Genomic DNA, 16,518 nt, shown 5'->3' with positions numbered 1-16,518 from the left:
TATCTGTTCATAAAAAACTTATACTAGAATGTAAAAGAAAACGTTAAAGTGATATCCCATTGATAATTCATATAATTTAGTTCATTATTTATTAATGACATTTTACACATAATGATAATTTCATACCACTTTTAAACTTCTTAACTCTGTTCTATGAATAACATTTCATTTGGTGTAATATTATATTGTAAAATTAAAAGTTTAATCTTCATATTTTTCAATTAAGGACATATTAATTAAAAACTAGACGGCTTTATATGACAGTCTGATAAAAATATCAGGGCTATTGTAATGGTTCTTTGTTTTTTGTTGTTTGTAGTAAGGTTTCTCTGTTTTTCTAATGAAATATTTATTAGACAATGTTTTGACATGGCAAATATTTTTGTAGAAAGTAAAATTTTAAAGAGCATAAGCAAATAGTGCTCATGAAAACGAACATATCCAGGTTCTGCAGATTTGGTGAAACAATAATAAATGATTATTAAATCTTTATGTTCATTCCCCTAACTAATTAGTAAAAAATTAATTCAACCAGTGAATGTGAATTAATCATTATGGTAAGCAAACAAGCCTTATTAAAAAAGTTTATCGTCAAAATAAATCTGTGTCCTCGGTAACTCAGGTTATTGGTTTATTAACTATTGAACTAGGATATGATACATTTCTACAAAACTGTGTTTTTTCTCAAAAAAACTTCAAGAACTCATGAAGTTTATTAATAAAACTTATTTCTATTTAATAATATGAATTGTATAAATATTTTGAATTCTGTAGAACCAATTGAACTATAGAGTATCACATAATCTATTTTTCATCAATAATCAATTCATATCATTCTTCACTTGTTAGTCAATTAATATTTATATTAAAGTCACTAAGTGGCCTCTGTCACCCGATTTTATGAAGAATTGAAGAGGCTTTACCCCTCCTTTTGTCGTAAATATTTTCTTGCTTCCTTCCTCTACCAAATTATCCAATCCCGCTGTCCATCGTTCATCTCTGATATTCTTCAATTTAATTCTTCAGTGCATTCCCGCAATACCCGCTCACGGGCTTCAGACTTATATGTAACCCATCGAACCGTAGCCTTTGGTAGATCTTTCCTCATCCGCTCCTCTTACCTATGGAATTCTATTCCCTCCTTCATTCGTAGTTCTAATACCCTTCCAAACTTCAAATCCCGTATCTTCGACCACCTTCTGTCCAACCAATTCTGGAAGAATAAAAATTGACAAGGTTTATATATTTTCTGCATTTAATGCTTCAGTTTTTCGATTTATACTTGTATTAAAATTTCTTTTTAATTTTTAAGTTTAATACTTGTATTAAAAATTATTTTACTGCATTAGATTAACATTTAATGTATATTAGCAGAAATTGTACCTTTCCATTCATTACTTTTAGTTTAATTGTATTTGATTTGTTTTTCTCCTTTAATTTATTATCAGAAGTTAATCATCTTATGTTTTATGATATGACATATAGTTTTATTTTATTTGTTCTATTTTTATTTTGTATACTTTGTTAATTATTGTGGTTCATTTTTATCTTTTCAAATTCACTGTTTTATTATATTTTATGACGTTTTATAATTTCATTTTTATTTTGTACTTTACTCTAAGGCTTTAAAGCCTAATTTTAATGCCTTTATATTATTCTAAAGGGATCAATGCCAGAATAAATAAAGAATATTACTATTATTATTATGATTATTATTATATATTTGTTTGTTAAAACTAAAAACCCCACCTATTTTTTACAGACATTATTAGTAATTATATTTATTTCTACAGCCACAACTCATAATTATATTTACCAAATAATCAAAATTAATGCATCATGTGAAATATGAAGTAAGAAAAGAAAAAAAGAAGTTAAGTGATGTAGGTGATCTTGATTAAACATGAATAGGAGCTGGATTATGAAGCTTTAGATAGAAATTAAACATTAAAATCTATGACAAGAAGCAAATATTTTCTAATGATGAAAGTAGATCAGATTAAAAAAAATTTGAAATGAAAACTGAAAAGAATATCAAATTTTTAAATAAAACTTTTTAATATTTCCAGTAGATGTTTCAAAAATGATCAGTGTTATTGCATATATGAAGAATTTAATATTTACTATAATTTAAAATATATAATTAAAATTAAATATAATAAAGTAGAATAATAATTAGTAAATGAAACCATTCCTGGAGAAAAAAAACTCTAAACAATCATTAAGTATGATTTCTGGAATCATTTGATCATCTAAGAAATTTATTTTACTGCATTAAATACTTATTTAATCAAAATATTTAGGGTTGTATTCAGAATCTTCTGATAATCTATTTTTAACTTTTTATAGATTTAGATAGAACTTGAGCTTTTGTATTTTGTGAGAAATATTGGTAAAACCTGATTCAACCACATTAACAATTAATAAGTTCTTAAAAAAGCTATATGAGATTATTTTCCCTTTTCAGTAAGAATAATCACTTATGATTAAAACAAATCTATTCACCTTTAAAAATTGTTACCTTTCCAAAGATAAAAGCAATCAAACAATGAATATACTGCATCATTTGCCCTCTGTGTCATATTGTTTTATCACTTACCATAATAATTAAACATATTATCATTCCCTATCTGCTTATGTTCAAATTGAAATATGTTAATATGTAGTGAATCAATATTAAAACCTTAATTACTTTACAAATTTGTTAATTATCACTTTAATATAGTAAATGAAATTGTCAGTTGACGTAACTTTCTACCAAAGTTTTCATAATACAAAGTTATAAAGGTAAGTAACTGGCATACAAAACAGAAAATAACATAGCTATTTAAGCAGGTAACATAAATGGTGATAAGCATGTTTAATAGTACTGTAAAAGAATCATACTATTTGTATATACTATATCATTATGAATATTCAGTATCATTGCAAATAGAACACCCACAAAGTGAAGTTAAATCTTACAAATATAAGACACTAAAAGCGAAATATTTTCAATTATTTCTCACTCATTGTCTAGACCAGTGAAAGAATTAAGTTCATCAACAATATTGTTATAATAGAGCAGCTTAACTAAATAAAATTATACTGTGTACAATTATTTGTTGATCTTTAAATTATTTATTTGTACACTAGGTTCAATCATATTCATTGTAATGATTAACTATATTGGTTCACTTTAGCCCCAATATTTTCTCTAGTCATTAATTAATTTTCACCAACTTTGTTATCAAGTTTTGTAGATATTGGCCACCATATTTACTTTTTAACTAATATAAGGCATGCATTTGTAATATACAGTAGAACAATTTACCATATTTAAAATTTTTATACTCTATTCAATTCCTAAAAAGGGTCGAGAATACAAAATACCTGGCCTATCAACTCTTTGTCAATTTTAATTGTGCATATGTTAATATCCAATATAATACCAATAACAATACTTGTACCAACCAAAACATAAGTATCTTTACAAAACTTATGAAAATTGCTCTATGCTAATATCACAAGATATGCCAGACCTCAACAACAATATTTAAATAGATAATCATTATAAAGATTATATTGTATATTAGTGTAATGAATTGAATTTTAAAACTTTATGAATTCAAATAACTAAGTTAATAATAACTCAAATGTTCAGAGAGGCGTGTAAAAAAAAAAATAAAAATAAGGTTAGCAACTGAACTATTCAATCCCTGCTGTTGTTTTACTGATCCATAACTGGAATCCTTATAAGGTGTTCATAAATTGTGATATAATAAAAGTACCAAAAAAATTAAGTTTCATAAACAACTGAGGGCCTGCCTGGAACCAAAATTTTATTTTTAGAATGCTTAAAATAAAAGGATTATTATATATCTGTTTTACACACTAAGGATCATTTGTGTTTCTCTTAAGTCTGAAATAAGTAGAACTTGAAATTTAGGACAAACAATTTAATAGAATTTAATAATAACTTTTTAAAAGCATTTAATACAGACTAATTAGTATATATATACATAGTAATAACTTTAAAATTGTGGATCAATTTAAATTTTTTCATAATGTTTTATTGAATGTTTGGTACGGTGCAATTTTGTATGGTGGAAAATATTATTTCTATGCTAAAAAAACTTTAAGGTTTGGATTACAATGAAATACTATTAAATGGCCATCAAATTTTACATTTGGGCTGCTATATTTTCTCTTAAAAATGGAAAAGCCATGATACTAACTGAAATTGAAGCAGATAGGTTGTATTTGGTCATGCAAACTTTTTAGTTCTTTCCTGTCAAATCCAATGTGTTTTACTTTACTTTGTATTTGCTTATAACAAAGTTAAAAAAGAAGATTGGTTTTGTCAGGATTATAAAATTTTATGAAATCCACATTTTGTTCCAAACTTAATTATTATTCAATTTTTGTATGTCACTTGTTGCAATAGCTAAACTGATTTCTATATCAATGGAATTTAAGCAACTTCATTGCAAAAATTGTCTTCAATCAATAGGTAGGTAATTTTGAGAAAACATGGAATGCATTGGTTTGGTTAAGATTTGATAGTTTCAATTGTTTGATAATAAAAATTGTTCATAAGAAATAAAACATACCAGGTAACATAAAAATAACTTTGAAGGAAAATTTAATATTATCCCTCTTTGAGTTAAAGAAATCCTTAATTAGAAAAATGATATGTAACATTTCAACAATAAATTATGATGTTGATGATGATGTTATATTAATAATTTTTCAATAAAATTCTCATAAAAATATAGATTATTTATATATTTTCTAATTAATACAATGGCATGAAAGTAAAAATATATAAATAACTAACAAAAATCATTGTTTTAATATTACATAATATAATATATTTATCTTTGAAAACAAGATTTCTTATAAATGTTAGTATAGTGTTTTCATATTTTCAAATATGCCATTCCATGTCATTGTGTAAATATATTTTTTTATGATTGTTTGAGTGATAATATCTATAAAATATATTTATTATCACACATAATCATACAAAGAGTCAAACGTATATATAAAAATATACATAAATATCAATAATTCTTATTAGAAGTGCAGAAAAATATAGGAAAAAAAAGTTTAAAAAGATTCTCTAATCTAATATTTCACAAAATTAGTACGAAAAAGAAACATTTTGCCATACTGTGCTTATGCTTTAATTTCAAGCACGAATAATTTAAAATTACCTTTCATAAAACCATCCACAAGCAAAGTACATTTTCACAGTGATCTGGCTGAAAAATGATTAGAATTTACACAATATACCAATATAATCACTAGTACAATTGTTAAAGCTTCTATAGAAAAAATAAAAAACCTGATAAAAAACAAATACATGAAAAAATGAAAATCAAAATTTATAAGATTTGTCAATTACAAGATAAAGAATTTTTGCCCATACAGAGTTTTTAAAAATAAATAGGTACAGAAAGCATGTTCTTAAAGCTGAAAAAAATATTTCATTTTTTAAGATCATTTTTGATTGAGTGCTAAATTAAATATAAACATAAAAGTGTTGAATTAATTTGGTAGAATTTTTAGGACATAAAAAGTAGTACTTTTATTTAAAAATGCCACCATATACTTCTTTAATCCATGTTTGGTTTCTTTATAGAAGGACTTTTTCTTTATAACTTAAATTATTAGATCTAATAATTATCACTACTAACTATGCCATACTAAAATATTACTCTGCTGAAATTAATTTTTTTTTTAATTTCAACAATTGTTTCTAGTGTTTTAATAATATTCTTTTGAACCTAATTAATGTTTTAGAATACTAAAATATTTTTTTCCAACTTATATAGCATTAACCACTTCATAACAAAATAAAAAAAAGTAATATATAACTTGATCTTATATATAGTATAAGATATGATCTGCCATGCCAGTTACTTACAAAAAAGTATTTTAAACTAATCTAAACTCTCTATCTATTTAAAACTTACATCTTTAAACTAATAACAATAAATTTAAAAGTATCAAGCAGAAAAATATACAATTACTTGATATTAAGGGGCCTAAAATAGTTTGTATGATTAAATTTAACATACAAAGAGTGTACAAGAAGATATAATAGTTATTTCAGAATTAGATAAATAATTATTATCTTCAAAAACTCAGTAATATCAGCGTATATAAACATAAACTATTAACATTAAACAATATAAGTGAGTGTATTTTTAACAAATCCTACCAGCCCTCCTTCCTGAAAAGATATATATATGTTTTGAGGTTCTTGAGGGTAAGTCTCTACGGAATGAAATAAAATGGAATTTTATAAAGAAGGCAACCTGCCACAAGGTGGATATAGACTGACCCTTAAAAATCTCAAAAATATATGATTAACAGTCAAGAAAAAAGTTATAGTATATATACATATATCTTTTTAATTATATGGTTATGGAATAGAGGTAGGTGTGTGTTGGTCAATCAGAAATAATCACTATCTTTATATACCTGGGAAACCATATATCAAGAAGCATACATTATATTAGCAATCTTGTCTTGGAAATAACCAACAATTCAGCTTTGAGTGGAATGGTTTAAACAGCAGTAAGAAATAATTGGGGAAGGTGCATCATTTACAAAAATCTCCACAAAAAGAGCTCTAATTGAGTTTATTTAGAGCATCCATGTACTATATGCAATGACTGCATTAATCAATGCAATTTTACATCATATTTTATGAAGGATATTCTCACATTATTAGGATAATTTGTTTTCTTCTGTAAATTTGTATTTTTTTTTTTTAATATTAATCATAATTCTCTAAAATATAAAACTGCCCAAATTCATTTATTTAATACATTTTATTTCTTTTACTTAAAAAAATTTATTTAGAGTTGATTTTGAGATATTAAATGGTACATTAATTTATACAGTTATAATAATAATTTATATTGATGTGATAACTGATGGTAGTAACTAATTGAAATTTGCCTATACATAGATAAAAGTTCTAATAAACTATTTTATGTTTTGAAGATTTTAAATGCATTGAATTTTAACAGATTTACCAGATCTATCAATGTTTACTGACTTGTAATGTTTAGTATGGTAATTTACTTTATATCTTTATTACTAGCACTAATCCTAGTTTTAATTTAAGTATGCGACAAGAGTATATATTTACATATATGTGTGAATAGTAATTCTTAAGAGCCACAAAAAAAATTCATTTAGAGATCATGGTCCCGCTTGCTACAGAATAGGAGAAAAGTAATGTTTCATATTTTTTAAGGTGTCAAATATTTTCCTGAATAAGAAGTGATCAACCAATAACCATGGGCATAGGCAGGATTTTACCAAGGGGAGATGAGACCCCAGCCCAATACTCACATATAATAACTATATATATATATAGTAATTGTACATAAATACAAAAAATATAAGAGCTGAGGAAGAGGTTTTCTATGAGAGCATCAGCCTTCTGGGATTGCTGGCAAAAATATTAACTACCTCATCTACTATGGTTGCCTTCTTTGATTTATTTTCAACAAACATTCAGAGATTATTAAAGTGGCAAACTGTAAATAATAATAGGAAGAATGAAAACTAAAAAAGGTTTTTTTTTTTTTGTTTTTCCCCTTTTTTTTTTGGGGTTAGTTTTTTGCTTATTATTTTTGTTCTTTGATTTTACCTTTTTTTTTACCAAAGAATCGACATATATCAATCTTGTCCCTTCAAAGGTGTGGTTGTGATCTTGTGATCCGTGGAGAGGTCTGTTGAAAATTTTTTTGTTGAATTTACTATACTGCAATTTAAAATTACCTAACTTAAATGGAAGTGTTACCACTTTCTGTTAAAAAAAAATTGACTTCTGATCCCCAAGGATCAGGTCTTCTTGCAAACATCAGTGTTTATGGGAACACAGATGGCCAGGAGGGGGTAACCTTACCTCATGTTTCTAGAACTGTACCATAGTCTTCATGGTGTAGTGGCAGGCTACTTATTGGTCCATAACAGGTCCCTTTGGAGCCATTTCGACAGTGTCTTAACAACCTACTTTCTCAAGTTCAAGGGCTGTGATAAATTGGTGTAGATACATGGAATTATGGCTGTTCAGGGTCTAGGCCATATTTTTTTTCTCTAAAACATACCGACCATGGACTATGGGCGACTATTTGACAATCTGGAGGACCACACAGAGATTCACGATTAAGATACATGGGATTAGGTTATCAGTCCTATGCTCTGTTAGTGTGAGTTGCCCCCAGTTGGCTGATGAGCCTTAAGAACCTGGAGAGAAGGGGGAGGGAAGAAGTGTCACTTTCCATTATGAGAGATCACTCATTCTGCACAGGTCATCCATCATATTCATAATGTATATATGTATATTCATCATCATCATCATCATCATCATCATCATCATCATCATCATCATCATAATAATAATAATAATATATATATAACCATGATTATACTTGGATAATGCAGGTTTTTAGAGATAGTTTTTGATGAAAACAAATCTAAACAAAACTTGAATTTCGTAAACTGTATGCATAATTTATTGGGTTGAGGTTGTTCTTATGAGTTATCCTGCTTTCTTATACTCTTCTTTCTTTTAAATAAATTTAGTACAAACATACAAATAAAAATTAAATTTAGTGAAACTAGTACTGTTTATTCATAACATAAATAGTAATATCAAAAATATATATGTATATACTTTTAGTGATAATATAGGACCTTCAGAATTTTCATAAATTAGAATATGGCAGTGTGTAATTAAGTTAGCTATAATATCATTACCTTTTTCATATTGTGGTTTGATATCCCATTAATTTGTACTTTTACATAATGAAATGTGGCGTATTTATTGAATTTGACTGAACTCTACAAATTTCTGATCGTCAATCTTTATTAAACTGTTTTATTGTCGTTATTATTACATAAAATCCACATTTGAAAACACACACACAAGTAATAACAGTAGCTCATGTTATTACACCTTTGTGTATCATGAAAAATTAGTTGTAATCTGAACTTTAAACATTAACTGTTTCGGTTAATTTAGTTAATGTGATGATATACCTCTGGTGTTCTTCCATTAATTACAAATAATTCAATTAAATTACAAATTCAACTTCTTAAAGAAAAAGCAGAATAATTTTTATTAATTTTTCCTTTCTTATTAATGATTAAATAAAATACCACAATGTAAAAATTACTTTTGAAAAAAAGTAGATAGTGGGCATAATTTTAAGTTTAAGTAAAACCGTTTTCTTAAAAATTAAATTACTATCCAATGATAAATTAATAATTAGTTTCTATTAAAAATTAAATTGAAGAATATAAAAATGATGTGATAAGTGCATTAAAATCATATTTACTTTTCAACTCAATTCATTATTAGTTATAATGATGATAATAAAAATGGCATTATTTTTATTTTCCATGATTAAATTATTGTTCACAGAAAAAAGGATAATTAATATTTTCTTTTTACTAATATATGAGCTAAGGGCTGAAGAAATACATACTCTGGTTGGTTTGAAGAAAGAGATGATATAACAGGTTCGCTTATAAGTCTTTCAGCTATTGGTCTGAATGGTAAATATCCATGAAGAAAACTTCCTTTGTCACCTTTAAGAAAATAAATAGATGATAAATAAAGTACAAAAAGTTAAATGATAGAAGAAAAAAAACGAAACAACTATGCTCCTTGAATATATAAATATATATCCATATATAATTTTTTTCTGTACTAAATTTTTTTTTTTGGGGGGGGGAGAAAATTAATTAGACACTCAAAAATTTTACTAGGATCTCACCTATATGTCTGCTATTAATTGCATTTTTCTTGACATGTTTTTCATGAGATAGTATTGATAAAGTTATATCAAAATAATAAAATATTTATTTTTAAAAAATGTAAAAGCATACATTTCAATAAAAAATCCATGTTTTATTTGTTGTTTTGAGATTTAAAAGAAAATATGTGCTTTTACAGTAACAAAGATGGTTTCATTATAGAACATACAACTACATGGTTGTTTTTAAAAGTATAGTTCCATACAGTAATGACTTTGTGAAATAATAAAAAAAGCTGTAAAAAAAAAAAAAAAAAAAATCGAAATTGGTAGGTTATGAATATTTGGTAAGTTTCTAAAAAGTTTTAAAAGATCTCAAACATTTTCTTAAATTACCTATTTTTTATTATGATTAAAACAATGAAATTCAATTAGGAACATACAATATTCTAAAGCTAAAAGTTGATTGTTGTATATTATTTATTTTTCCAAGTCATTCAGAATAGTTTAAATGCATACTAAAAAATGTCATAGTTCTGGAACTATTTAAAAATACTACTTAATGTACTAGTTATCAATACCTGTATTGCAAGGGATCCCAGTAGTACAAGATTGAGTGCTATCAGGTTTAACATTTTTATCACAAGAACTCTCTTCACTACTAAAATATGGAGATGTATTACAAGTCACAGATCTTGTCTGAACACCTTCCCCACAAGAAACTGAGCACTAAAAGTAAAAGATGCATTTTATAAGTATGTACATATATTAAAAAACATTTATGATTGTTTATTATATTAGTAATTCAACATTGGATTGTAAAAATAAATAATATTATAGTGATTATAAGTGAAGTCAACATGTTTTAATATGAAATTTTGAGCCTATTAGTAAAAAAGAAATGATAAATTTATTTGATTTATTTCTGATTTGTTATAAACGTTTACCTGATGACAAAAAACAATTCAAATATTCACAACTATATCAGGAAATAATAACTATTTTATTTAGTAATTATATCTGTATAAAGTTTACTTACACCAGACCATGGTCCCACTTCCCATGTTGGGGGGCATGGTACAGTGTTACAGGGTTCTCTTTCCCTCGGTCTTGTCCCCTTACAAAGAAACTCTGGGACCTGTAGATACATCAAAAGCTTATAATATAATAAATTTTTTAGAAGTTTATTTTTTAGGGATACTATAATTAATTAAATATCTTAATTCATTATATTTATATGTAGATATTAATTTAATTCAATATGTACATTACTGAAGAGAAGGTATTTTTCTTAATGTAGATTAAATAAAACAAATGAATTAATTACACAATTTAATAATTTTATATCCAATGAATGAATATATATATATATATATACTTTAAATAATGATTCCACTGGGTGTTATGTAGCCCGCTCTAAATTGGTAGAAGAGTGTAAGATTAATCTAAACTCTCTTTCCTTATCCAGAAAGGTGCGGGTAGAATGGGTGCCTGGTCACAAAGGCATTAAAGGTAATAAGCGAGCGGATTACCTTGCTAGGAAAGGATCTGAGACTGCTCCCTTTAAACAAAATCCCATATATGGGATTAGTCTAAGCCATGCGAAGAGGCATATCAAAATGATTACTGAGGTCAAGGCTGAGTTATTTTGGAGGGACACCAGATGACTAGAGCAGTCAAAGTTGTTCCTAAAGGGATTCTGCCCAAAAAGAAGAAACACGTTTCTTAATATAGACAGGAGCATTTAAAGATGGGTGACAGGTCTATATATAGGACACTGTCAGTTGAATAAGCATCTCTATAAAATGGGATTGATAGAGTCCCTAATCTGCAGATTATGCAGAAAGGATGATGAGACTGCCTACCTCATCTTTTGTAAATGTGATGCATTAGCAAGGATACGATTCCTTATATTTGGGAAGGATCGTATCTTAGACCTTGAACTTTGTGAGATGGTTGATTCGTATATAATATATAGATTTGCAAAGGCAACTAGCATGCTTTGAGCAGAGAAGGGACAGCATACAATAGGCCCTCTGTGGTTGCAGTGCACTCTGCCGGAAAAAAAACAAAACAAAACAAAAACAGTTAATTCTCCAGAAACAACAAAATATGGGATATATGGCAATTTCAATTAATAAAAAATAATAATGAGCGTTCATACAAACTAAGAACTTTAATAAGACCATATCAACAGAAAAAAATAAGCACACAGATATTTCATATATACCACTTTTTCATATACTCTAATTAAAAAATGAATAAAGTAACAAACTTTAAGCCAGAGATTGATGACGTGATAACTTGGTAACTTGGTATAAGGTATTTGATAACTTCTTTATTTTCTACACATTTATTTAAATAGTAATGTGAAAAGGGTATTAGAAGGTTTATTTTATTTTTATACATTAGTTTGGATAGTTTAACAGAGAGCCCTAGTATTCTCTGACTCAATTGCAGACTGAGGAAGATAAAGAATTTATGAATTTCCATGAAATGGAGCTGGTTGTATGTAAGCTATATTTCCAGTTTTCAAATGTTAGTAATTAAGTGTTTTTGTTATTAAAAGGTATTACGCAACTTATGAATCTCTCTTATTCATGAGGCCTGATTACCATATTACATTGTACAATATTTTGTTTTTGGCATTAAAAGAGACCAGGAAAAATATGTATTTCAAGATTGGTAAAACAGGAATTTCTAACTATACAAGGGAAGTGATTAGTAATAATAGTAAATAACAAATCAGGATGTAAAGCTGTAGGGAAGTATATCAATTTAAAAACTTATAAATTTCAGATAGACTCTCTATATACATTAAGTTCTCAGGGAAATCGAAGGAAAATGTCAAGTAGTTCCTGGAATTATTCAATATAATAGGAAAGAGCAAGACCTCAATATGAAGAGCATTTTCAGTTGGGAATGAACTTCCAGAGGTGATATCCAAAATTGAAAAAAAAAAAATGAAGTACATACAAAAAATTAATAATGGAGTATTTAGTATATTTTAAAATACTTCTCAATGTAAGAAACTATCATTAGGTATCTTGATAGATAATTTTTGTTTATCAGGCTAAATGTTATTATCTTATATTGATCAGGTACAGGTTTATTTTTTCATGGCCAGGAAATTTATTTATCTAACATTAGAAACTATTACATAACTAAGGTAACATAATAATATTCACATGAGTGTATTTCAAGTTCTAAAACAATTGAGGGCTTTCAATTGTCTAAGTGGTAATTTAAAGTATAACGGATCTTAATATTTTTACTAAAGAACAAAATGTCAAAGTAAAATGATTTTGACGATTTATGTTTCTAATAAGAATATTTTTTACTAATTGTATGATTAATGAATATGATCTTGAACCGAAAATGACAATGTCACTGAGATAAATGAATTATTATTGAGAATACCAACATATTTTTCTAAGGAAACACTACACCAATACACTTTCCTTAATGCTGTTAGTACTTCTACAAATATTACATGCCTTTGTTAGAGTAGAGTTTGCTTTTCTCATGCAGCTGAATGTTCTACTTCTTGATCCACCTCCACAACTAACAGAGCATTTGCTCCAACTACTTCCTACCCATCTGTAACAATTCAGAATCATTTAACAAAGACTACATTTTTATTTTTTAAATTTCCAAAGAAAAATAAACTAACAAGATTCTCATGCATTGAATTGTTTTAATATAAAAAAAGAGATAAAAAAAAGAAAGTGTTAAAAATGACACCTAATGGCAAATATCTATCTAAGTTAAAAGTAATCCATAGAAGAGAAAACTCTGTCATTCATAATAAAATTTGTTAGATCAATAATTAGTAACATAAAAGCAAATATTAGGGTTACAGTATAAAAGATTTTGTCTCCTTAATCAAGAAAATTTTATAAATCTAGTCCCCCTAACTATTTAGAGGCATAATTTTATATACACAATCCATTAATGATCCTTCTCATTTGTAATCATCATCATTAATAAAGAATGAAGATAATAAATAACTAAAATATGATAAGTATAATACAATAATTTAGAACTTATCAAGACTGATTAAAAATAAAACAAAAATAAATAAACAGATAAATAAATATAAATAAATAAATAAATATAAAGCAGAGAAAAATGGAGGAGACAAATACTTAGTTCATTGAAGGTCATATGAAACTTCTTTTCAAGCATGTACAGTAAACAGGGTGGTTTAACAGTAGCTACTGAAAATTGTGATCAAAACCAATTTTATTTTTATAATTATTTAATTTAATTTATACCAAATTATTATTATTATGGAAAGATTGTTGATTGACTGTGTGTGATTTATAAAAGGAAGATGGTCTAGGTGCGGTCAAAATAACTCCAATTGAAAATAAATTATTATGAGCCAACATTTTGCCCCATGTTGCAGAGCTTCATCTGGGCTAACAGAATGAAGGGAAGCTAAAGAATTTCATTAATCAAAATTAAATTAATCATTATTTAAACAATGTGATAACAGAATTGAAAGACATATAGGTACCCTTTAACATCAGACTTTGCAGACTATTAAAGACTAACAGCAGCAGTAATAGTCTCTTGGAGTTTAAATAAAAAAAATTTTCAAAATCATACATCAAAGAGGTATTCTTTTTCCAACATAATAAGAACCCCTATTGTGGCATAAAGCTATACTCTGGAAAACTAACAATAAAACATTCAAAATGCTGAAAACACACAGTAAAACAAATTTTGTAAATATTCCTGTGCTATTATTCTTGAAGCAATGGTAGCAATAATCCTAACTAATACAATAGAAAAGAAATGATAAAATTTTTTAACTAAAGCATATGATAGATAAAAGATAAAAAAATGTGACAGAGAAACCAAATCACCATTCAACAGCTCATAATACTGTAAAAATAGTGATATTTTAAGGATCAAGGATATGAGATTTGTTTGTAAATTGTATTTTGAGCTCTTTCAAAATATAAAGAAACTGTTACCACATGAGGAAAGATGGACAGAATTGACTAACAAGTATATATGAGAAGTGATCAGTTTTCAGATGATTACGTTAAAAGTTTTTTCACCATTTGTCAAAGAAATTATTTGCCAAGAATGGCTTAAAATGTTTTGACTAGACAGAAAACTGATGGTAGGACCAAGGTAAATACTTTTGCCAAAAAGAAAAGGAAGTGTCAGAATTTGGCTGAAGAATTAAAAGAACATTGTGGACTGAATAACTATAGGATTTTCTACTTTATTGTTTCCTGCAATCGCTTAATCACAGAAGACACAATACACAAAGTACTGTTAACAGCTGACATTATTAGGAAACTTTTAGATATCAAATAAACTGCAGCTTACCATTGGAATATAAGATCAGTTAGATGAATATTCCCAGAAATTCTGGGGAAGTGAGGAACTCATTACCATAGCAATTAATTCTTTAATTAATGCTGGGATAAATGATAAGTAATGATATAATGATGATAAAATATTAAAAACCACAATTAAAAATTGGAATTATAAAACAAATGCAACATAGTTTATTCAAGAAAACAAATAAAAAATAAATATAATTAAGGCGCAACTAAATAATTTAAAGAGTTTATTTTAGATTCAAGCATAAAATAAAATTGATGTAGGTATTGCATAAATACGAACTTGGCAGGGCATGGATGAATGTTGCATTCTATCATTTTTGTTTCTGGCTTCTGTGATTCATCACATAATTGAGAATCTACAATGTGACCAGTTACAATGTTTCGACACAGAACCTGAGACATTTTATAGCCTGAAATACAAAAAAAAAAATACAAAAAAAAAACAATGAAGTAGTGAAATAAAAAAAAAGTTTTTTTGGGTGATATATGATTAATTAAATTAATTAATACTTAACCTTAATGTTAAAAAAAAAATAGTAACATGAAATGAATTCTTAAAACAATAATTGTAATTGTGTAAATTATTCATACATACAAACAATCAAGTTAAATAAATGAAATTTCCATTAAAATGCACTTCAAAAGACATTTTCAAAGTCCATGTAAACCTTAATAAATGATATTTAAGCCATCTATCAAGATTTGTAAGATATAGTACATAAAACCATCCTAAATGAAACAAGGTGTACAGAGTGGATATAGTAGGAGCCTATTACTTTTCAATTTTTTTGAGCAAGAAGTATACATGAGTTTTCTAAAGGATGGCTTCAAATAGAATTTGAAAATGGAATAATAGAAAGGTACTCATAATATGCTATCTCTTTGCAGACAATATATTTATCATTGCAGTTACTCAAGAGAAGGTAGCAGAGGCAAAAGATAAATAGCTCCTGTATAAAGGCATGGGAATTAATGTACCCAAGAAAAAAGTATTACTTCATTCCAGGGAAGATGAAAGAAATGTTTATTTATACTGCAAAAGGGTTGAAAACACCAATGAATATGATTATTTTGGAACAATAACAAGAAAGGAAGGAAGAATTGATGAATGAATTTTAAATGAAATAAATAAAGCAAATCATAAACAATAACCAGATTAATAATACTATTGTAGGCAACAGGGAGGTAGGTAATAAAACGAAATTTCATATTTTCAAAGCAGTATTTCACTCTTCTCTAATGTATTTATGTGAAAGTTGAGTTACCGTAGGTAAACACATAAGTAGAACCATAATAGCCACAATGATACACCTTGACAGAGTAGCTGGTAAAACAAGACAGGACTGTGTTAGGAATAATATATACTCTCCATAAATGTCAGT

The 16,518-nt window shown here is 26.8% G+C and overlaps 1 protein-coding gene across 3 annotated transcripts in view; it reads right to left on the bottom strand.

Moving 5' to 3' along the window:
- The window catches only part of nolo (no long nerve cord), a gene marked incomplete at its 5' end in the record, with an annotated part of 67,301 nt that overhangs the window by 35,460 nt on the left and 15,323 nt on the right, over nucleotides 1-16,518 (bottom strand). For all 3 annotated transcript variants that reach the window (XM_067049275.1, XM_067049276.1, XM_067049277.1), the window contains 5 exon segments: nucleotides 9,498-9,600; nucleotides 10,349-10,496; nucleotides 10,807-10,905; nucleotides 13,265-13,367; nucleotides 15,417-15,546. In XM_067049275.1, coding sequence (XP_066905376.1) covers nucleotides 9,498-9,600; nucleotides 10,349-10,496; nucleotides 10,807-10,905; nucleotides 13,265-13,367; nucleotides 15,417-15,546 — 583 coding nt within the window.

The sequence above is a fragment of the Halyomorpha halys genome, unplaced genomic scaffold (genome assembly GCF_000696795.3).
Source record: "Halyomorpha halys isolate HHAL.00 unplaced genomic scaffold, Hhal_1.1 Scaffold879.1, whole genome shotgun sequence".
Lineage (NCBI taxonomy): Eukaryota > Metazoa > Arthropoda > Insecta > Hemiptera > Pentatomidae > Halyomorpha > Halyomorpha halys.
Note: the sequence above shows the minus strand (reverse complement) of the source record. Positions and strands in the feature narration are given on the sequence as shown.